At 44.8% G+C, this 23,281-nt stretch overlaps 1 protein-coding gene across 2 annotated transcripts in view; it reads left to right on the top strand.

Moving 5' to 3' along the window:
* The window catches only part of mpped1 (metallophosphoesterase domain containing 1), a gene marked incomplete at both ends in the record, with an annotated part of 149,285 nt that overhangs the window by 105,973 nt on the left and 20,031 nt on the right, over positions 1 to 23,281 (top strand). For both annotated transcript variants that reach the window (XM_080754596.1, XM_080754595.1), the window contains one exon: positions 22,269 to 22,384. In XM_080754596.1, coding sequence (XP_080610722.1) covers positions 22,269 to 22,384 — 116 coding nt within the window. The remainder of the gene's footprint in view (positions 1 to 22,268; positions 22,385 to 23,281) is intronic.

The raw sequence follows: 23,281 nt of genomic DNA, 5'->3' as shown, positions 1-23,281 counted from the left end.
AGAAATTGTGAAAATAGCAGATCTACATACTCACAACGCGATGTAGATCGGCTATTTTCACAACAGAACCGTGTTATACAAAATGTAATGCCTCAACTCGTCAGGGTGTGTGTGTGTGGGGGGGGGGGGGGGTCCCCACTTCAAATATGATTATTTTGGGGGTCTCGGCCTGAAAAGGTTGGGGACCACTGTTTTAGATAAGTGAACATGGTTAGAGCGCTTCAACCTTTCGCTGACCTGTTGTCTTGGTCATGAACGTATGATGTAGTCCCATGTCGGGTTGAAAAGGACCCAACTTCCTCCCCAGCGTCGCTTCCAGGGGTCACCATATGACCATGCACTCCCCCACCTGCTCTATTAACACACACACACACACACACACACACACACACACACACACACACACACACACACACACACACGCCACCTGCTTTATGATGGGAGGAATTAGGCTCGATGTAAACGTAGTTGGGGCGCGGGTGTCGCACAACCATACAAGCTCACGACGAAATCGCAGTGGGATGAGTTGTGATCTTGTAGATCTGGCATTTTTCGATGCACGACGACCCACACCCAACTACTCATTACATATCATTGGAAGCATGCGCTCCAACCCAGCCCCACCACATACTGTACATACTGTACACACACGCACGCACGCACGCACGCACGCACGCACACGCACACGCACACGCACACGCACACACACACACACACACAGCACATGCATACATCCAGGGGTGTCGCACCAAATTTTGGGCCCTGGGTACAAGGATTCACTGCGGGCCCCCCATGAATGTTCTTCATAGCGGGAGGGGGTTTAACCCATTTAGACTGGGAACGCGCCGAGTGCCGCGCTGTGAGCTTGTAGATGTGCTATTTTTTTAAAATCTTGAAAAGTTTTTGAATATTTAAAATCCTTCATTTTTTGAAAAAAAACTATGTTTTTATGTCAGTGGTGCTCAAACTTTTTCATGTGAAGGACCACCAAAATTGGCCACGGACCCCTATCTCAAAATATTTCGTTCCAGGGACCCCCCCAGAAGCAAAATTTGAGTTACAAATTGTTAGCTTAAAAAATACATATATTCAAAGACTTGCACACATTTTCACGACTTTTCAAAAATGGCAGATCTACAAGCTCGCGGCACTCGGTGCGCTTTATGTTTCTGTCTCTCCGTCTCGCTGATGTCATCCTCCCCTCGCCGTTCTCCGTTTTCCCACAGTCTCTAAACCAGAGGTCTTCAGCGTTTTCAGGCCAATTAACTAGAGTAATTCTTAATTTCAGTTTGTACGACGGTGTCGCTTACCAAAGAGCAGCCGATCTACAAGCCCAGGTCAGGGTCCCATTTTTACACTCTCATAGTTAGATTGATAAAGATGTTACTGTGTGCGCTAATGTTTAGGGTTTTCTTTAGAGAGGGGGGTGGTGGGTTTTTTGTCTCTTTTTTTTCTATGTTGCTCCGTCGGGAGCTCATTATCGCTGGGCATGAAGTTGAGTGCCAGGGACCAGGCTGGTTTGTCATCTCACGGCACCTCCCACCAGGCACGTGCACACATAGACATGAAAGGGGGCTTGAGCCCCTGCCCTTTTATCCGTCTGTAAAAAGTGCCCTCTCCAGACCATGAATGCAGTTTTCACTGTGGTGAAAGAAATGCAAATGCCCCCTTTTCATGCCATACCTGAAGGCAGCATTCAAGAGAATTGCCTCATCCAAACTTTACTGAACTCGAATGCAGCGTCTTTTGTTTGAAAGAATTGCCCTCTCTGTGTAGCCGTTACGCCACATCTCCAGTATTGCCTTTTTGATGCTTAGTTTAGTGTGGTATCAAGTACTGAAAATAGCCGACCTCCAAGCTCACAACGCGTTGCGCTGCGACGCGTTGTGAGCTTGGAGGTCTGCTATTTTCAATATTTTCACCAAAGGCCCTTTTAGAAACTTCAGCCCCTGCCTCTAACATTCTCTGCACGTCCCTGCCTCCCACCACCGCCAGCACCACCAGCACCCAACAGATCGGGGGGTGGGTGGGAGTGAGGGTGGGGGTGGAGGAGGGCTGCTCTGGGGAATCATCACAAAGCACTTCACGGTCCCGCTGTAGTCTTACTTGTTACAGCCTTGTTGTTCCTGACGGCAAACGCTTGTTCGTGGCGAGGGATCACGCCAACCTCTGCGGTGGCGTTTCAAGAAGCCTGCTTTCATGTCGCTGATATTGTTAATCGTTTTTCATGTTGTTTTTGTTCACGTTGCAATATTACAATGTTTGCAACGTTCTGTACCCATTTTATGAACAAAATGACTCTCCTACACATTCTCCTGGCACCGCCGCAGTTGCTTGCAATATGTGATTTGAGACCCATAGTAAGCGGTAGCAGGCGGTATTTCATCCCTCTAGTGCAGTGGTTCTCAACCTTTTCAGGCCGCCAAAATAACCATATTTTAACTGGGGACCCCCCACCCTGACGAGCACTAAGGCAGCACATTTTGTATAAAATGGTTCTATTGTGAAAATAGCTGATCTACATGTTCACAATGCCTCGCGTTCGAGGCGTTGTGAACATGTAGATCTACTATTTTCACAATTTCTCCCTCTTAATATTGGACAATTTGGCCATTGTTTAATTTGTCATTTTTGAGGTATTAAAAAGTCCTTGAATTGTCACTGTAGAAATGTGCCCTCTATACACTTAAACGGTATGTTGGTTTGTTCACTGTTGAGTGAGAAAACAAGGTTGCACATTAAGTTAATCATCTGGGGACCCCCCTGGGTGTCCCGACCCACAGGTTGCGAACCACTGATCTAGTGCATGGCTGCGCAGTGCGCACTGCATGATTTTGCCCTGCGCACACTTTTCATTACATGTCACACTGTGCAATGTGGAAGAAGGTAAATGCTTTATTATCAACCTTGTCAAACTGTGTATGGGTGTGCGTGCGTGCGTGCGTGCGTGCGTGCGTGCGTGCGTGCGTGCGCGTGCGTGTGTGTGTGTGTGTGTGTGTTGAATTAAGTCTCTCCGTCACATAGTACAACAAGGACTGTATAACCTACACGTATGCTGAGGACACAGTTTTACACCAAGGAAACCAAAAATGGAAAATTCCACAACATAGATGAGCAGATACAGTATATCCCCCGTGCTTAAACAAATGAAACCCTGACGTTTGGGAGTAATTCTTCTGACAAAAGTAGCAAGTAGTTTCTGTTGACACTAACGATGCCTATTTAGTTATTTCCCCATTTCTACCTATTTAGTCGTTAGACATTTTCCAGTTTTCCATGTGTGGGCACTGTTTCTGCTAAGCTCTACGGTCGGTCAGGTGGCAGAGTAAACTTTTGACGACCACATTCTCCTCGCCGCTTCTTTTCATCTGATGGCAAGGAGCCTCCTCGCTGCCACGATCACACATGTCACACAGGACTTTATTCTTTTTTACTCTCAAAGAAGCGGTGCATTTGAAACTACATTGCAGGGCACATCATGGAGTGATCACTGCTTGCCTCCTGTGAATTGTTTTATTTAAATTTTTGTTTATTTTCTGTTTATTTCATTGCCGAGTGAGGTCAGCAGACAAAGTGACGTGAGAGAGAGGAAAAAACCTGGGTGAAATTTGCCAATCTCAACAGGAAACGACGGTATTTCGCGATTCAAGATTTGTGTTGTACATCATGCGTACAAGTGCATAAGAGTTAAAGTCTTTGTTTTTTTCTTCCTCAACACAGCCTTGTAGCAGAAATAGCATAACATAGTTCAATTTATAAATCACATTCGGCTGGCTGTCTATATACCGTTGTTCCCTATTGAGCTTGGCACATTTCCTGGGGCAAGCTGCTCAGATCACACATGTCACACGTGTCTTCTTATTTTGTCACTCTCAAAAATGCCTGCAATGTAATGCATTTGAAACTACATTGCAGGGCACATCATGGGGTGATCACTGCTTGCCTCCTGTGAATTGTTTTATTTAAGTTTTTGTTTATTTTCTGTTCATTTCGTTGCTGGGTGAGGTCAGCACGTGAGTGAGATGAAAAAAAAAAAAACTGGGTGAAATGTGCCAATCTCAACAGGTAACAACGGTACAGGCAGGCCCTCACATACAGCACACAACCGCATCGCTGGTCGTGGACGCTCTGTCCTTATTTCAGTGCCTTTAAAACTCCTATTCTGGATGATATTGTCGCTGTTGGGTGGAAACGTATGTTCAAAACCGTTCGTTTTGCATTTATCATTTTAAAAATGATTTAAACTGGTGTTGTGTGCTTGTAGATCTGCTGTTTTCACTACTTTTGTGCGACACAGCCTTGTATGATGAAGCAGGGCTTTACTAAGAACGTACACATTTGAAACTTGGAGATGCAAGGTTTCCGCCCGACAACGACGATATACATGGGAATAGGTGGCAGTGTAGTTTGGGGATTTGTGCCTCATCAAATCTCGCCAGCGTTGCCACTCAGCTGTTTCCCAATCTCCACCCTCATTTCGTCGTCTATCACCTAAAAAGAAGGGAAAAAAAGCCGGGTAGGAGAAGATGAGCATGAGGAGACAGGATCCACACGGAGGGCTAGAAAGATGAGTTTGTCTTCTGTTTGCAAGAGGGAACAGAACAGGGGGATGGCAGGAGAGAGAGAGAGAGAGAAGCAGAGAGGAGCGCAAAAATTGGGGGAAGCGGGGTGGGGAGGGGAGGGGGGGATTCTATTCATCTGTCACTAACCCTCTATGCAATTCCACCCATCAGTTTCGCAGGCGGTATCCCAGTGTCTCTCCGTCTCTCTGTCTCCATCTCTCTCTCTCTCTCTCTCGCTTCTCCTTCTTTGTTTATCTGTTTCTCTTCGGTTGCCCACCCCCCCCCCCCCCCACCCCCCTCCTCCCAAACTAAAGGGGAAAAAAACAAAAAAACAATCTCAAGGCTCATCTGTGCAGATCGTTTTCTTTGTCTGCGTCTGTCTATCGTTTGTGGTCCCAAAAGCATGCATCTCTTTATTCCTCCTTGTTTTTTTTTTATCATCAACCCCCTCCCTCCCTACGCACACACACACGCACGCACGCACGCACGCACACACACACACACACACACTCTCTCTCTCTCATCCTCCCGCTGTCCCTCTACGATAGCTGACTTTGTTTTATTAAAAATGGGAAACATCAGGCTGCAGGGAGACTGAGACCTGCCAGGTGTGATTGCGTGTGTGTGTGTGTGTGTGTGTGTGTGTGTGTGTGTGTGTGTGTGTGTGTGTGTGTGTGTGTGTGTGTGTGTGTGTGTGTGTGTGTGTGTGTGTGTGTGTGTGTGTGTGTGTGTGTGTGTGTGTGTGTGTGTGTGTGTGTGTGTGTGTGTGTGTGCGTGCTTAGGCGAGCGCACTTATGCGTTTTGCATGCTCGTGTAATTGACGCAGGCCACTGGGTGTGATATTCCAGCGTTTCAGTAAAGCAGAATGAACAGCCCTGGGGATGGATGGATGGGTGGATGGGTGGATGGATGGACGGACGGACGGACGGATGGATGGATGGGTAGATGGGTGCATGAGAAAGACAGGAGGAAAAAGTGATAGTTTGGGATGGATGGATGGATGAATGGATAGACGGATAGTGGAGTGTGGCAGACACACACACACACACACACACACACACACACACACACACACACACACACACACACACACACACACACACACACACACACACACACACGCGGTGGCAGTTCATTCTGAAAGCAGCTGCTCCGAGCGCTTGTCATCTGCGAGCCTCGTTTGGGGGAGAAATGGATGACTTAAGTGAGGTTTGACAAAGGAACACAGATTTTTTTTACCGAGGGGGAAAATGTGCACAGAGAGAATGTTCCGCTCTGCACGGGGGGGGGGGGGGACTGGAGGAGGTGGGCGGGATTCCTCACAAGACAAGAACTCTCACTGATCTCCTGTTTGTCTCGGAACCTCGGCCTCTGAGGTTAAGCTAACATTTGGAGCGTGAGATTTTATTTATTTATCTTTTGCTGGGTCCACAGGACAGGGATTTGTTTAGGCCTAGACATAGAAACATAGGTTTTTTCAAAAAATCTTTGAAGGATTCAAAAGACATTTCGGGTCAAAAATCAAATTTTCAAGATTTTTCAAAAATAGCAGATCTACAAGCTCGCAGCGCGGCACTCGGTTAATAATAATAATAATACTTGACCACACATGCTGCCCACCCTTCCCCCCTGTGTGTGTGTGTGTGTGTGTGTGTGTGTGTGTGTGTGTGTGTGTGTGTGTGTGTGTGTGTGTGTGTGTGTGTGTGTGTGTGTGTGTGTGAGAACAACAGCGCCCCTCCCTTAACATGTGTGGTCAGAAAAGGTACTGCAGGCTTGAGGCTACATACACGGCCGGACGGCCGGACGGACGGACGGACGCATACACACACGGCCACGTATAGGAGACGGTGTGACCACCGCTCAAAAACAATTATAACAATCACGTGCAATCGTGCATAGTGACTAGTGAGCAGTGCATTTGAGCTGTTAAACTATATGAATTCCTCTGTTGTCCACTTGTCCGTTAATCCAGTGGTTCTCAAAGTGGATTTCAGGGACTCTCTAGGTTCCTTTATGGGGGTCTAAATTGACCCTTACAAGTCTGTAACTTTGACAGTGTACACTGTCAAAAATAAGGGGAGACCTTAAAATGTCAAAGTTTAAGAACCACAGCATTAATCTATATGAATTCTTCTGTTGTCCATTAACTAGTTCACAGCCAAATCGCCTTCCATCGCCATTTTGAGGAGGGTGAGGCAGCCAGATCGCCCAACGTCGCCTTGGGGATCATTTTCTGATCATTTTGGTATTTTTTTGACATTTTTTGAGCTATAAATGACCTTTCTAGCTTAATTTTAGTCTAAAGTTACATATTCGAAGGAAGTGACATCATCGATGACGTAACCCGGAAGTCGTTCGGCCATAACATAGAATGGGCCTTTTTACAGCATTGAATGTTGACGTTTTTCTTATCAAACTTTACCATATCTAGACCGATTTTCATTCGGAAAAAAATGGCTGGACTGACAGATTGGTCACTCAAGAGCAAAAACGAGTGTAAATGGCGTGTGCACGACGTTCGGATCGTGTTTTATAGCTCCCGTTCGGCGGACCGGGAGACATAATGGCCGCCAATGGGCGCCGCCATTATGGGTCTACTGCTGTCCACTCGCTAGTCCAGACTCTAGGAGATTATCGTTGGGCACACTCTAGTGGATAGTACTAGTACTACATTTTACAACAATATGATCCCTGTTGGGTTAGATTAAAGCTAACTTGGAAATTAATAAAATTCCTGGCAGTATAGGCGCACAAGCCTATTGTAAATGGCTGGGAGAGAGTTAATGTCAAGGCTGCTAAACAGCGCCACTTGGTATCACCCAGCGGTATTGCAGCTGTTGCTATACTCATACAAGGCGTATGAGTGTACTGCAAATATGAAGACATACTGAGAGGGACATACACACCCGGTCAAGCATGGGAGCGCTTGCACCGTTAAAAAAAAAAAGAGCGAGAAAGAAAGTGAGGAATTTGAATGTGTGATTTTTATGTGCGATCACAGTCGCTGCCGTGGTGCACAGTGGCATGTGTGTGTGTGTGTGTGTGTGTGTGTGTGTGTGTGTGTGTGTGTGTGTGTGTGTGTGTGTGTGGGGGGGGGGGGTAATGGTGCTGATGAGAGTGAAGGCTGTGAATGAGCACAGCTGTGAACAGACCAGCTAACACTGAACATGGACCTTTGAATGCAGACACCCCCCCTCCCCACACACACACACACACACACACGACACACCAGTCGGCGCTATCATTTTTCTACAGCCTCACAAAGTGTGTGTGTGTGTCTGTGTGTGTGTCTGTGTGTGTGTGCGCGTGCGCGTGTCAGATGGACAGATGTCCCTGCACTCTGTCCCCACAGATGGGCTCTGTAATGCCACACTGCCATGTCCAGGATTCACAGGATACATCACACACACAACCCAAACCGAAGCCAAGAGAGCTCTGTGTGCAGGCACGTGCACACACAGACATCAACATGGGGGCTCGAGCCCCTGCCCTTTTACCCGTCTGTAAAAAAAGTGCCCTCTCCAGACCATGAATGCAGTTTTTACTATATGGTGAAAGAAATACAAAAGCCCCTCTTTCCATGCCATACCTGAAGGCAGCATTCAAGAGAATTGCCTTGTCCAAACTCTCCTGGACTTGAATGCAGCCTATTATGTTGAAAGAATTCAACCTTTGTCAAGTCCCGCCCATTGTCCCGCCCCTCTTAACACCCATTGGTTGCTGTGTCTTGATGGGACAAAAGTCCTTTCTCTCCATCCACTACCATTGTAATTCAGGTGCTTCGTATTGTTATTTTGTGTATTCAATTCTCATTTTAAACTTGGTTTCAGTAAAAAGGAGCCTCTCAGGTGCAGTGTAGTGACTGGGCATGTTTTTAAATGTTTTTATTTCTCCAAAAATTATGTTTTAGCAAATTCAACATAAAAAAGGCGGAACCAGGGCGGGGCGAGGCAGATAGAGCCTGCTGGTTGGTCAGTCAAGAACCAACCAGAAGGCTGACAAAGGGCCCTCTCTGTGTAGTAAACCATGCTGTTACGCCACATCTCCAGTATTCACTTGATTATGCTTATAGTTCAGTGTGGTATCAAGCACCTGAAAATAGCCGACCTCCAAGCTCACAACGCGTCGCAGCGCAACATTTTTCATTTTTATTGATAATGAGCACCTTATCGATCCAGCTTATTGAGCCGGGCTTTTATCAAGCCCACTACTGAGCCTTTTCTATTTTGTGGAAAGATATGAGACGACAAATTCTGAACAGAACTAGTATCTTTTTCTTTTTATTGGCCAGTTGTTGTGACTGAGTTTGTTGCTGACCACCATCATAGATGACAACTGACAAAAGTAACACATATTATCATTAAATATCATTAAAACAATCATTCATTAGTGTGCAATAAGTTTAAATGTTTTATATTTTGAATAGCACTAATCATTTCTTGATGGCCTCTTGTCTTGATTGTTTAAACATGACACCATGGGCCGCTATGCTCGATAACAAGCTTGATAAGCACACAGCTTATTGATACCGGGTACTCATTTGCTATCGAGTTTGTAGCCGGCCCTTGTTTCGAGCTCCATCCCTACTCATGCATGCACACAGCCACCCTGGGCATTGCATGTGCAAGTGTGTGTGTGTGTGTGTGTGTGTGTGTGTGTGTGTGTGTGTGTGTGTGTGTGTGTGTGTGTGTGTGTGTGTGTGTGTGTGTGTGTGTGTGTGTGTGTGTGTGTGTGTGTGTGTGTGTGTGTGTGTGCGTGCCTCCATTCATCTGTGTACGTGTGTGCGAGTGTGTGCCACAGCTCACGGGACGCTTCATTGGGACCCGCTGCGAGTTACATAAGTCGTGCTGCGGGCCAACATGTCCCCAATCTGCCTGGCTGCAGGGAGAGGTGTGCGGGGTGAGCGCACAGCCATTGCCACACACAGGTGGGACCGCAGCCACCGCGAGGGGTTAAAGCCAGGGTACAGTTCACTTCACAACCTGCAGTACCTGCACCTCCTACCTTCAATAACACAGTGGTTCTCAACCTTTTCAGTCCGCGACCCCCAAAATAATCGTATTTCAACTGGGGACCCCTCCACCCTGACGAGTACTAAGAGTTGAGGCATTACATTTAGTATAACACGGTTCTATTGTGAAAATAGCAGATCTACATGCTCACGAGGCGTTGTGAGCATGTAGATCGGCTATTTTCACAATTTCTGCCTCTAATATTTGGCAATTTGGCCAATGTTTAATTTGTCATTGCGACCAAAGGTCGCATTTACCCTGATAGCTGAGAGGGAATTCGTAAACATTGGGCACTTGGTGACAAGTTTTTGATTTTTGGTATGGTGTTAGGTATGGGTATAAGGTTTTCAAAAACCATCGCAAACAAATTGGGCTCGCCCCCTAGTGGTCTGTTTGCAATGAATCAAATATTCGATACATCAGTATATGGTTCAAACCCCAAATAATTGATAAAGAGATTTTTACTGTTACTATTGGGTATGATAAACAACATACTAAAAATTCAGGAAAAAATATCTACCGGAAAGGCACCATTTTCAAGATGGCGTCCACGATGGCTGCCGGGAGCTGAAAATGCCTATAAACTGGGTTTTAATGTGTAAAAAATCATAATAAATCTGCACTTGGTGAAGAGTTTTAGATTTTTGGTATGGTGTTAGGTATGGGTATAAGGTTTTCAAAAACCATCGCAAACAAGTTGGGCTCGCCCCCTAGTGGTCTGTTTGCAATGAATACAATAGTAGATCTGTCAGTATATGGTTGAAACCCCAAATAATTGATAAAAGAGATTTTTCAATGGATTATGTTACTATTGGGTATGATAAACAACATACTAAAAGTTTAGGAAAAAATAACTACCGGAAAGCCATCATTTTCAAGATGGCGTCCACGATGGCTGCCGGGAGCTAAAAATGCCTATTTAACATGTAAAAAATCATATAAAATATGCACTTGGTGAAGAGTTTTTGAATTTTGGCATGGTGTTAGGTATGGGTATAAGGTTTTCAAAAACCATCGCAAACAAGTTGGGTTCGCCCCCTAGTGGTCTGTTTGCAATGAATCAGATATTAAATAGGTCAGTATATTGTAGACCACTAGGGGGTGAGCCCAACTTGTTTGCGATAGTTTTTGAAAACCTTATACCCATACCTATCACCATGTCAAAATGTAAAAGCTAGTTACCAAGTGCATATTTTATATACATTTTTACACATTAAATAGGCATTTTTAGCTCCCGGCAGCCATCGTGGACGCCATCTTGAAAATGATGGCTTTCCGGTAGTTATTTTTTCCTAAACTTTTAGTATGTTGTTTATCATACCCAATAGTAACAGAATCCATTGACAAATCTCTTTTATCAATTATTTTGGGTTTCAACCATATACTGACAGATCTACTGTATTCATTGCAAACAGACCTCTAGGGGGCGAGACCAACTTGTTTGCGATGGTTTTTGAAAACCTTATACCCATACCTAACACCATACCAAAAATCTAAAACTCTTCACCAAGTGCAGATTTATTATGAATTTTTACACATTAAAACCCAGTTTATAGGCATTTTCAGCTCCCGGCAGCCATCATGGACGCCATCTTGAAAATGGTGCCTTTCCGGTAGTTATTTTTTCCAGAATTTTTAGTATGTTGTTTATCACACCCAATAGTAACAGAATCCATTGAAAAATCTCTGTATCGAAATGTATCAAATATTTGTTTCATCGCAAACAGACCACTAGGGGGCGAGCCCAACTTGTTTGCGATGGTTTTTGTAAAGCTTATAACCATACCTAACACGATACCAAAAATCAAAAACTTGTCACCAAGTGCCCAAAGTTGATGTTTTTTGACGGATTCCCTCCCAGCTATGAAAAACCTTGTCGCTTGAGTGTACGTACGTATTCTGTACAGGAAGTGATGTCAGTGTGATGTCAGTGAGTCGTGACATCACTTCCTGTACGGGGCGGCTACTAAGAAAGACAAAAAAAAAGATAAGGATACACAAGACTAAGAAAGACAAAAAAAAGAGAAGGATACACAAGACTAAGAAAGACAAAAAAAGAGAAGAATAAAAAAGAAAAAAAGGAGGAGGAGGATAAAGATACCAAAAGGAGAGAGAAGAAAGGGTGGATGAGGTACAATGTGCGGTATCCTCCTCCGATCTGATACGGGCGGCTGGACTTGGATCACCTATGAAAGAATGTCCATCCACCTGGATAAAAGAAAATGTAACAAGGAGGTGGCAACGGGGCGGCCAGATAAAGTTATTAGGCCTGGATCCGACTTTAAGTCGACGTACAGGATTCCAGAAGTGTAGCGCTTATTCGCTCTTGTATCAAACTGGTACTCAAAACGTTCTTAGAATTTAACATATTTTCTAAAGTAAATATGGGGGCGTCTGTGTTAAGAACGTTTCGTTGTCAAGCTCAACGTTGGGCATTTGGACCTATACATGGAGAAATGGAGTGAACCTGTTTGGCCTAAACATGGAGATGTGGAGAACACTATATATGGAGATAGTCCAGTCCATCATGTCATATGGGACTACCGTCATAGACAGTAGCCATTGTTAGGCCGGAGTCAATGGCTGTCTGTCTGACTGTCTGTACAGGAAGTGATGTCACATGACATACTTTTTATGCCCATATATGAGTCATGAAACATAACTTTCATGAATGGCCAGATGGCCAAGAATTGGCGCGACCTCATGTCACCCTGAGGTCGCATGTCACCCTCAGGTGTCTTACTAGTTTTAGAGGTATTAAAAAGTCCTTAAATTGTCACTTTAGAAATGTGCTCTATACACTCAAACTGTATGTTGGTTTGTTTACTGTTGATTGAGAATACAAGGTTGTACATTAAGCTATAATCATCTGGGGACCCGCCAAAATAAATTTGGGGACCCCCCCTAAGGGTTGAGAACCACTGCAATAATAACATATGTTCTGTCGGGCAAAAGTTAGACATTTGAAACGGTTAATAATTTGTCTGCAGTGTAAACGTCGGCAGTGTAATTTACCTAAGGCCTGAAATGGATGTTTAGGTTTATACTTGAAAGGAGAAATAGTGTTGTTCCCTCAGAAGGAGTCTTAATTGTCCATTACGGCTCGCAGGTGCTGGCGTAATGCTGTTGTTTCTTTTGCTTTTATGCTTTAAACCTTTAAGCTTTTGTTTTGAGTTTTGAGTGAAGAGATTGCATTTTGTGCTGTCATTAAAAAATGCCTGTTTGTTGTGGAAACCTACTCTGTTGCTGTCTAATTGCACTGACGGTGATGAGTCGTGCGTCCCTTTCTCTGAAAGCGCTGCCACGTTCTCTAGGAGGTGTGCGCTTCTTTCAGTAACTGGGCTGGTCTTCATTTTACAAAATGGTGCCCGAAAGATACATTTCACTGTAAAATAATAATGTCTTTTAAAGGACAACTTTGTTTTGTTAGAACAAGGGTTCATATTTTAGATTGTAATTAGAGAAAAGAAAAGATGAGTGTTAAAATGTTTTCATTCACGTCTTTCTATCGTTTTATCCATTTTAGCGAGTTTGATTTCAGTGGGTGGGGGCACGCGATGAGCCGACAAATTCTTTATTACTATTTACAGTAACACTTCTAGCCCCCATAAGTCACACCTAACCATGAAAGATTGCGGTGCGTGTTGGGAATGGGCTTATTATGCCCCCAACCACTGAAATCAAACTCGCTAAAATGTCTAAAACGATAGAAAGCAGTAAATGAAAACATTTTAACACTCATCTTTTCTTTTCTCTAATTACAATCTAAAGTATGAACCCTTGTAGTAAAAAAACAAAAACAAAGTTGTCCTTTAAATTAGCTTTGTTATAGAGATGGAGCTCATTCCATCTTTAGGTCTCTGGCTGATGCATCCCTGTTGGATTAGTGTAATGCATAATGTTCCAAGACTGTGCCATAGGCGTCAAAATGGAGCGCTTTGGAAACGGAGCGATAGTTACTATAAGTTATGCAGCAATGGAGAGAAAAGTCGGTGTCGGAAGACAGAGAAGAAAACTTGGAAAGCTGAGGAGCAAAGTATAGAAAGTGGTGAGCATGACAAGGAAGTAGGGATGGAGTAAGGTGGTGTTAGGACAACACAATACGCATGCACACACACACACATACACACACACACACACACACACGCACACGCGCACACATACACTCACACAGACGCGCGCGCACACACACACTGACAGTGAGACGGTCGCTCCAGGCTAGTTCCTGTCAAATCTCTAATCCTCCTTATTGTCAGAGTCAGATACACTGTACCTTCCAGCATTCTGTCTTCCTCTCTTAGTCTCCGCCTCGCCACTTCCCTTCCATTTCATATTCTTTCTTCCTTCCATATCTCCTTCTCTCTCTCTCTCTCTCTCTCTCTCTCTCTCTCTCTCTCTCTCTCTCTCTCTCTCTCTCTCTCTCTCTCTCTCTCTCTCTTGCCTATACTCATCATACCTCACTCCCCATCCTTTTCTCCTTTTCACCCTCTTTTCCATCTAGGCTATCTGTCTAGTGTATCATCTAACATATTTCACTGTCATTCTCTATCTCCTGATATCTCGCTATCTTTCTCTCTCTCTCTCTCTCTCTCTCTCTCTCTCTCTCTGTCCTTGGTATTCTTCGCGGGCCTGCGGTGAGGATGAGCCCGCCGTGGTCGCGGCTAGCTCGTGCCGTGCGCGGCTGCGTGCGCTAGGCTATGATTACACATCAAAGTCTCTACGCATGCCATTGTGTGTCAGGGAGGGAGAATTGAATAGCGCGTGCCCGCAAAGGTTTAGATTCCGGATTAATAAAAGAATTGAGGAAATGTCTCTCTCTATGACATATGAAATTGCCCTCTCTCTCTCACTCTCTCTCTCTGTCTCTCTCTCTCTCTCCTTCCCCAACTGCTGCCTTGGCGGTTGGCACCCAGCTGCGCTGTGTGGGCCGACCGAGTCAAGCTCTCGCTCTCGTTCCGTGTTGTACCACCGCGGGCTATGTTGAGTGCGCGTCCATTTGCGCACGTACTGCAGGCAGCATAAGTGTATTCGCGTCTGTGTGGGATGTGTGCGTGTGTGGCTGCCCGTGTGCGCACGGCTATTAAGTTATAACTGTCAAAGTCCTAAATTCGAGGGCCGCTAATCCCATTGTGTGGGCGGCGGGAAAGACGGGTTTTCATGGGAGGGAGTCGAGGCACCGGATGCTTCTGCTTTTCAAACTCCTCTTCTCTTCATTATATTATCATGAAACTTCAGCCAGCAGGAGCCGCAGCTCCTCTGAATGTGGCGAGGATCCATTCCTTACCGTCCTTAAATACGGCACGGCTTAAAATGGATCTGGAATCTATTCACCAAATGCCATCTTTAATGTAAATTGTAAACATATGTTTGTGAATTTGGAATTTTGGAAGCTCCGCGTGCGCAGTAAAATCCGGTATAAAGATGTGCTGTTTTCATGGTAACGCTTTCTCTATTTCTGTCTTCCCAGTGCAAAGAACGCTAGCGCTGTTGGTCAGTTTTTGAGGTTCTGTGGTAATCCTCCAAGGTGGAGCACTGGTTAACATGGGCAGGATGCGCTCAGTATAGGAATAATCTATAAACCTTATCATCTCCACACATGCAGACACACACACGCACGCTAGGTTTGTCACGATACTGGATACTGGATAACTTCGATACGATATTTTGAAAAATTTCAATACTCGATACCATTTTCGATACCACGCAACCATGGCGATTTTAGTGAAAAAAATTTTCTTTTTATTTAAAGAAAAATACAGAACTTCTTGAGGTAGATGTAGTGCACTTTTTAAAGGCCTGCCTCTGATGTTTTCACATTTCTAAGTACAAATAGGCCTTTAAAATAACTAGGAATAAGCCAAAGTAGGAAGGATACACATAAAAGTAACGTCGCAGTAAACCAACGAGAGAGGTAAAAAGTGAGTATCGATATTATCGATACTATGGAAAAGTCATATTGAAAATCAATACTATATTCAAAATCGATACTTTTCGATAAATCGATATTTTTTACAACACTAGCGCACGCACGCACGCACGCACGCACGCACGCACGCACGCACGCACGCACGCACGCACGCACAGTAGACTCTGTCAGCTGTCTAAACTTCAGCCTTGACTGAGTTTGTGGTGCAGCTGCAAATCATGCAGTAATGATGTAGAATAGAGGTAGTTTCCCTGTGTGTGCCTGTGTGTGTGTGTGTGTGTGTGTGTGTGTGTGTGTGTGTGTGTGTGTGTGCGTGCGTGCGTGTGCGTGTGTGACCTGCCTGCAAGACATAGCGAAGATGTTTTCAGGAGAGCGTTGGTTTCGACCTCCAACCAGAGTTGCCGGGAGGTAGGCAGGGGGGTCCCGGGGGACCGGCCCACTCCCCTCCTCCACACTTTTAATTGAAACCGCCGCCTAACGAGGTTAGCGGCAGGGGGGAGGCGGGGAGGAGGGGGGAGAGAGGGGGGGTCTCTGTTGTACCAAGATACATGCGGCGGGAGGAGGAGCCAACTGGGGAAAGCTGTCCTCCCACCCCACCAGCACTCAGTGCTGGACCTGACCCACTAATATCACCTACTTTAAGATGTGGGCAGGAGTCAATGTGTGCGCATGTACAGTATATGCACTCACGTGCACGCACACAAACGCCTCTTCCCTGCCGATTCCCCCCCGACTCGTTGGGGTCGTTAAGTCACGTGTGTCTCTTAATTAATTCATTAGATCAGGGGTCTTCAACGTTTTCAGGCCAAGGACCCCTTATTTGAGAGAGAGATGAAGCAGGGACCCCCACAACCTGTTCATAGATTCCATATAGTTTCATTGTTTCACAGCACAATCATTAGTGTATTTTGGATTCATGTCAATTTGTGTTTTCAGATATTTAACCACTTGAACTGTCAATACTTCTCTCCTCTACACCAAACCTCTTTGCCGAAAGTAGCCGATCTACAAGCTCTGAGCTTGTAGATCTGCTAATTTTGGCTTAAGTTCTCAGAATCTGGTTAAGAATCTGGCTAAAAAGGAGATTATTATTTTTTTCTTTCTATCACACAAAGATTTGGAGGACCCCCTGTTGTAACTCTGAGGACCCCCTAGGGGTCCCAGACCCCCTGTTGAAGACCCCTGGATTAGATCTTGCGAGGACGTCATGCACTAGGGTGTGTTCACCCGCACCCCTGCGTCTCTGATTGAGGGCAAGGACTAAGAAGACACATGCGCGCGCGCGACGCACACGATGTTCACGCAAACGTCCTCTCTCCCCTTCATTCATTCATTCAGTCATTGATTGGGTGTTTTGTGGATCCCACTCGCTGTGTTTTACCGGAAAAGAGGAACACATTTTGTGAAACCGTAAAAAGTCCTTCACAGCCACAGGACTTCTTCAGCGCTGTTGTGTTCTCTCTCTCTCTCTCTCTGTTTCCCTTTCCCTTTCTCTCCGTTTCTCGCTCACTTTCTCGTCTTCCTTATTGCTGCCTACCTGCCCCTCTCCTCTTTTCCCTCTCTCTCCTCTTTTCCCTCGCTCTATTCTTTTCTCCTTCTCCGCCTGCAATCTTCTCTCCAAACTCTGCTGCCGCCTCGCTGCTCTCGCTGGGTTTCTTCCTCTCTGGACCTGGGGATAGATAACTCCACTGTTGATTTAGATAAGGGAGGGGGAAAAAATGATAAAAACTCTGCTCAAACACTGATGGCAGCCTCTCAGAAGAAGCACACTGCTCTCCTGGCATGGTGTTTTTCCTGCTAACGAGGAGGAGGAGAGAGACTGAAAGAGGGAGAGAGAGAGAGAGACGGAGAAAGAGAGAGAGAGGGAGGGGAAGGGAGGGGAGGGGAGGGGAGGGGGGCATATGCAGCTCGCAGCCCTTGGCAGAGTCACAGACACTTAATGATTCATGGGGTCTCTTCAGTGATAGCAGTGGGCCTCGGATGCGCGTATGAGTGTGTGTGTGTGCGTAGTCCACACACACACGCACGCACGCGCACACACACAAGGCAACGGGATGCCTTTATTTGTGTTTATTTGTGTTTTTATCCTTAAATGTGTTTCTAAGTGTTTGATTTGACTTCTACTCTTGTCCTCAAGAGGGGTTGCGTCTAGTGTGTGTGTGTGTGTGTGTGTGTGTGTGTGTGTGTGTGTGTGTGTGTGTGTGTGTGTGTGTGTGTGTGTGTGTGTGTGTGTGTGTGTGTGTGTGTGTGTGTGTGTGTGTGTGTGTGTGTGTGTGTGTGTGTGTGTGTGTGTGTGAGCATGCGCATTTGCAGTGGGAACGCATCAGATGAAAATAATGGCTCGAATGGTGTTGTTTTTCTCCCAGCTCGCCCTCCCCCCCCCCACCCCTTAAAGACGCGCCTGGGGATGGCAGCGCTCGAACGCAAACATCTGCTTTGCTCCGTTTTTAAAATCCATAACGAGTACCCGTCCTCGTACATTAGCGGAATCCTTAAGATGCCCGACACGCGCCGCACTCGCCTCCCCTAAACTGAACACAAATCACTTGTAGCCGCTGTATAATCCCCCTCACCTGATAAAGAAAGAAGATATATATTTCTCACACAGGGGTGGGGTTGTGCATGGAATTACTTTTGAGTTAGTCTCGGATTTACTCTGCAAACAGTGGAGCCGGCTGTTCTGCAATGAGGCCGACGCTACAGATTACATACGTTTTTATTCTATTTTTTAGATTTAGATTTTTTAGATGTTTTGGGGCTTTTTATGCCTTTATGTGATAGGATAGTAGACTGACAGGAAATGGGGAGAGAGATGGGGAATGACATGTGGCTAAGGTCGTCCGGATTGGGAATCGAACCGGCGACACCATCATAGCCGAGTGTGTGCTATGCGCCTTGACCACTAGGCCAGCGGGCGCCCCACATACGTTTTTATATAATGGGATCAAATGCTGTGAGCGTGTTAATTTATCGATTTGTGACTCTGGCAGTGTACAAAAGTAACCAAATGGACCTTTTTACATTTGTACACTGTTAGAGTTAATTCAGCACCATGTACGTGTGTACATTTTTTGATGCAGAAGCTTTCCTGACAGGGTGTGTGTGTGTGCATGCGTGTTCAGAAATGATAAAATAATAATTTACAGTATATTGTCGTTGTCGGGTGAACACCTTGTATGTCCAAAACCGTTTGTTTTGCATTTATCATTTTAAAAATGATTTAAACTACTGAAAACAGCTGATCTACAAGCACACAACGCCTCGACAAGCACACAACGCCTCGCACCGCGAGGCGTTGTGTGCTTGTATATCTGCTGTTTTCGAGGCGTTGTGTGCTTGTATATCTGCTGTTTTCACTACTTTTGTGTGACATCCTTGTATGGTGAAGCAGGGCTTTACTTTGCGAAAGAACGGACACATTTGAAACTTGGAGATACAAGGTTTCCACCCGACAAAGACGATATGTGATTTCAAAGTAAGGCTGTGCGATCTAGTATCATGATATCATGACCAAATGACCAAATTGTACTGTAATGCTAATAACTTTTGTTTTAACCACAGTAAAACATAGCAGATGTACAAGCTTATACACTATACAGCATGTTACGATGTGACGCTTTGTGATGTTGTAGATCAGCTATTATTGCTAATCTCAAAAGGTTTGGTTCATTTTTGAAAGTATAAAATACTGTAGGGCTTCAAGTGATTAAAACCAGGAACACTTATACGCCATATCACGATATCCAAAATCCCAGGCGGTGTCTAGTCTCAATTCACAGCCATCAATGCCGTGCTGCTCTGAATCCAGATGAAGATAGTTGCATTATGTATAGCTGCCCCATCTACAGTATATCGTCATTGTCGGGTGAAAACCTTGTATGTCCAAAACCGTTCGTTTTGCATTTATCATTTTTAAAATGATTTAAACTAGTGAAAACAACCGATCTACAAGCACACAACGCCTCGCGGTGCAAGGCGTTGTGTGCTTGTAAATCTGCTGTTTTCACTACTTTTGTGCGACGGCCTTGTACGATGAAGCAGGGCTTTACTTTGCGAAAGAACGTACAAATTTGAAACTTGGAGATATGAGGTTTCCACCCTACAACGACGATATGTCTTTCTTTCTTTCTTTCTTTCTTTCTTTCTTTCTCTCTCGCTCTCTCTCTTTCCCTCCCTCCCTCCCTCCCTGACCCACTGTTAAGGGGAGAAGCTTCTCTCATCCCTCGTTCCCTCTTCATCCGTCCATTCAGAAGTACGGGGAGAGCATCAATGGAGCTGCCCCCGCACAGCCCATCACATTTTAATTGAGACGTCCATGTTAAGACGGCCATGAATATTTCAAGCAGACCTATTAATATGCCGGGGCCATTTAAATGTTTTAATATTCACTGAGTGAATTATTGAGACTGTGTTCATGAGCACGATCACATGTTTTCATCACAGCTATTTAGGCTCTGATGTTCTGGAAGTGATGGGTTTTTAATCGAATGGAAAAAAAACCAGCTGAATTGGGACTCCATCTCCCATGGTGCCTTGCTTGTCTTCTGACTCAGTCACTCCTCACACAAACTATGCATGCATGAGTACTTTCTACTTTTGGTACTTCTTTAAGTACATTTTGATACCAATACTTTTGTACTTTTACTCAAGTCAATTTTGAATTCCAGACTTTTACTTTTAACAGAGTATTACTTTTACTTAAGTAAAAGAATGTTGTACTTTTTCCACCACTGCTTTGGGGTCATGACACTGCACTATAATATTTAGGCTCTGGGTTGTGTGCGTGGGACAGGTCTCTCTCCCTGTCTTTCTGTGTGTGTGACACACACACACACACACACACACACACACACACACACACACACACACACACACACACACACACACACACACACACACACACACACACACACACACACACACACACACACACACACACACACACACACACACACACACACTCACTCACACACACACACACTTGTGCGCGCGCGCGCAAATACAAAAAAACAAAAACAATTCTCATCTGCTATTTCACTGAACACCGATGCGTAGGGCCACGCCGATAAAGTTGGCGTTTCGTCCGAGCGCACTCTGCAATTTCTTTTTATAATATTTTTTTAAACGAGAGCGCGGCGGCACGGCTGCACGCGCACGCGTGGCGAGCGCCGGTGCGCCGTGGAGGAAGATGGATCTCGGTACAGATTGTAAGTGACATGTTAATTTCTCCTCCGTCACTCACGGAGCGGAGGCGTCCGCCATCAAAGTGAAGGGACAGCGGCAAAACCCAGCCATCACGGCTCTCCTCCTCTCTTCCTCTCTTCTCTCATTTCTCCTCTTTATTTTTTTAACCACCTCCCCCCACCCCCCACTCTCTCCCATCTTCCAGTCGTCACACGGAGCGTTCCGCAGCCAACTTCGTGATCAAGGCCATGTTTAATGTTGGCGATCTGTAGCCTTCTCCGGCAGGGGTGTCACACCAAATTTTGGGCCCTGGGTACAATGATTCACTGTGGGCCCCCCATGAATGTTTTTCATAGTGGGAACTGGGAACACATTATTACGCATTATTTTGTGCTTTAACTATTGACAAATAGCAGATATGCAAGCTTGCATCGCGGCACCGAGTGCCGCGATGCGAGCTTGAAGATCTGCAATTTTTTTTAAATCGTGAAAATCGTGAAGGTTTTTTGAAAAAACCTATGTTTCTATGTCCGTGGTGCTCAAACTTTTTCATGTGAAGGACCCCCAAAATGTATTTGGCCACGGACCCCCATCTCAAAATATTTAGTTCCAGAAGCAAGATTTTAGTTACAAATGTTCGCTTAAAAAATACATATATTCAAAGATTTGCACACATTTTCACAACTTTTCAAAAATAGCAGATCTACAAGCTCGCAGCGCGGCACTCGAGCGGCACAGATCAAGCTTGTAGATCTGCTATTTTTCAATAGATAAAGTATAAAATAATTAAGGCCCCCTCCACCTTGGGCCCTAGTGACTCAGTCTCACTCCCCACGAGGCGTTGTGTGCTTGTAGATCAGCTGTATTCACTACTTTTTTTGTGCGACAGCCTTGTATGATGAAGCAGGGCTTTACTTTGCGAAAGAACGTACACATTTTAAACTTGGAGATACGAGGTCTTCCACCCGACAACGATGATATGTTGGTCTGTGTTTTTCCTTTCTTTCCCTCATTCTTTTTTTTTGCAACAGTAGTTGACAACGCTTTGTTGCTGATCTCTTAAAAGCATAGCCTACCTGCGTGATATGTTGGTATTCTGTGCATTCTGTGTGAGATGGATTCTGAATCCCCAAATCCAAACCACACAGTAAAATCTTCAGTGATCTTTTAACTCCCAGAATATATTCTGTTGTTTTGGGTTGAGATTTGCAGATTTCACTCAGGTTTTTTCATCTCACTCACGTCACATTGTCTGCTGACCTCACTCAGCAATGAAATAAAAATAAAATAAACAAAGATTTAAATAAAACAATTCACAGGAGGCATGCAGTGATCACCCCATGATGTGCACTGCAATGTAGTTTCAAATGCACTACATTGCAGGCGCTTTTTTGAAAGTAAAAAACTAAAAAAGAAGACGACCCGTGTGACATGGATGATCTGGGCAGAATTGTGATTTAATGCTATCAACTGACTTATTTTTCTGTCCTCTCTCTCTCTCTCTCTCTCTCACCCCCCCCCCCCATCTCTCTCTCTCTCTCTCTCTCTCTCTCTCTCTCTCTCTCTCTCTCTCTCTCTGAGCAGGCAGCCATGGTACTATGGTTGGGGGTTCAACTTGCCCCGGGGTCAAGCTCTGCTGGACAAGTGGAACCAGATCCCAGAGGCCACGGACATCCTGGTCACACACTGCCCCCCACTGGGTGAGAAACAAATTACAGCCGGCAAATAAAAGTACACCCAGCTGTCTAAACCTTGCATGTTCATGTTACTTTTCAGTAAATTTGAAGGAAAAAGAAGAAACTCCAATTAACCCAAAGCAGTTATTATCCATCACAAGCTAATTTGAATGCTCTTTTATTGGTTGAACATTTATGAAACTAGTAAATCCAACGTAGGCCTACACCTCAAAGGTTGGTGACAGTTGTGTGTGGGACGACCAGGAAGGTCCAGATGTTCAGAAAGGAGATCTATGACAGTGGTTTTAAACCAGTGGTCCTTGAGGGGGTCCCAGGTGGTCCCCAAGCTAAATGATGTTGAGATGGTAACCAAATGGACCCTTATACAGTAGATCATTAACTCATTGAGAGCATAAAAACTTTAACTCATTGAGAAATAAAAACTTTAACTCATTGAGAGCATGAATTGTATGCTCATTGTATGCTCTCAAGAGTTAGATTATTGTTGAACATCTGCATTACTTAATTTATAAGAAGTTATCACAATTATAGAATGTAGTAAATGTGTATTTTGTATCCTATGGTACCACATTAATACAGCATGGAAATTGGGGATAAAATCTTATCCGACGATGACAAAACAGTCTTAAGTTTTGGGTCCGAGAGACTACATCTCATCAAATCCGTGGTCCGTGGCTCAAATGCTGAATAAATAATGGATCTCGATATGAAAAAGCTTGAAAACCACTGATCTATTTTATGAAATCAAACAAAAGTGTTTGGCACACTGTCTGGAACTTGCAAAAAGGATGGTCTTTATTGAGCATTTATTGAACGTTTCATCAGGACAAACAAAATAGCAAAAGGAACCTCAAATTGCCGACACTGTGGTATGGCAAAGTAGGAAAAAATACCTAAAAA

The sequence above is a fragment of the Nannobrachium achirus genome, assembly GCF_963921795.1.
Source record: "Nannobrachium achirus genome assembly, chromosome: 23".
NCBI classification, from domain to species: domain Eukaryota; kingdom Metazoa; phylum Chordata; class Actinopteri; order Myctophiformes; family Myctophidae; genus Nannobrachium; species Nannobrachium achirus.
The sequence above is the reverse complement of the archived record's forward strand: the minus strand, read 5'-3'. Positions and strand labels throughout refer to the sequence as shown.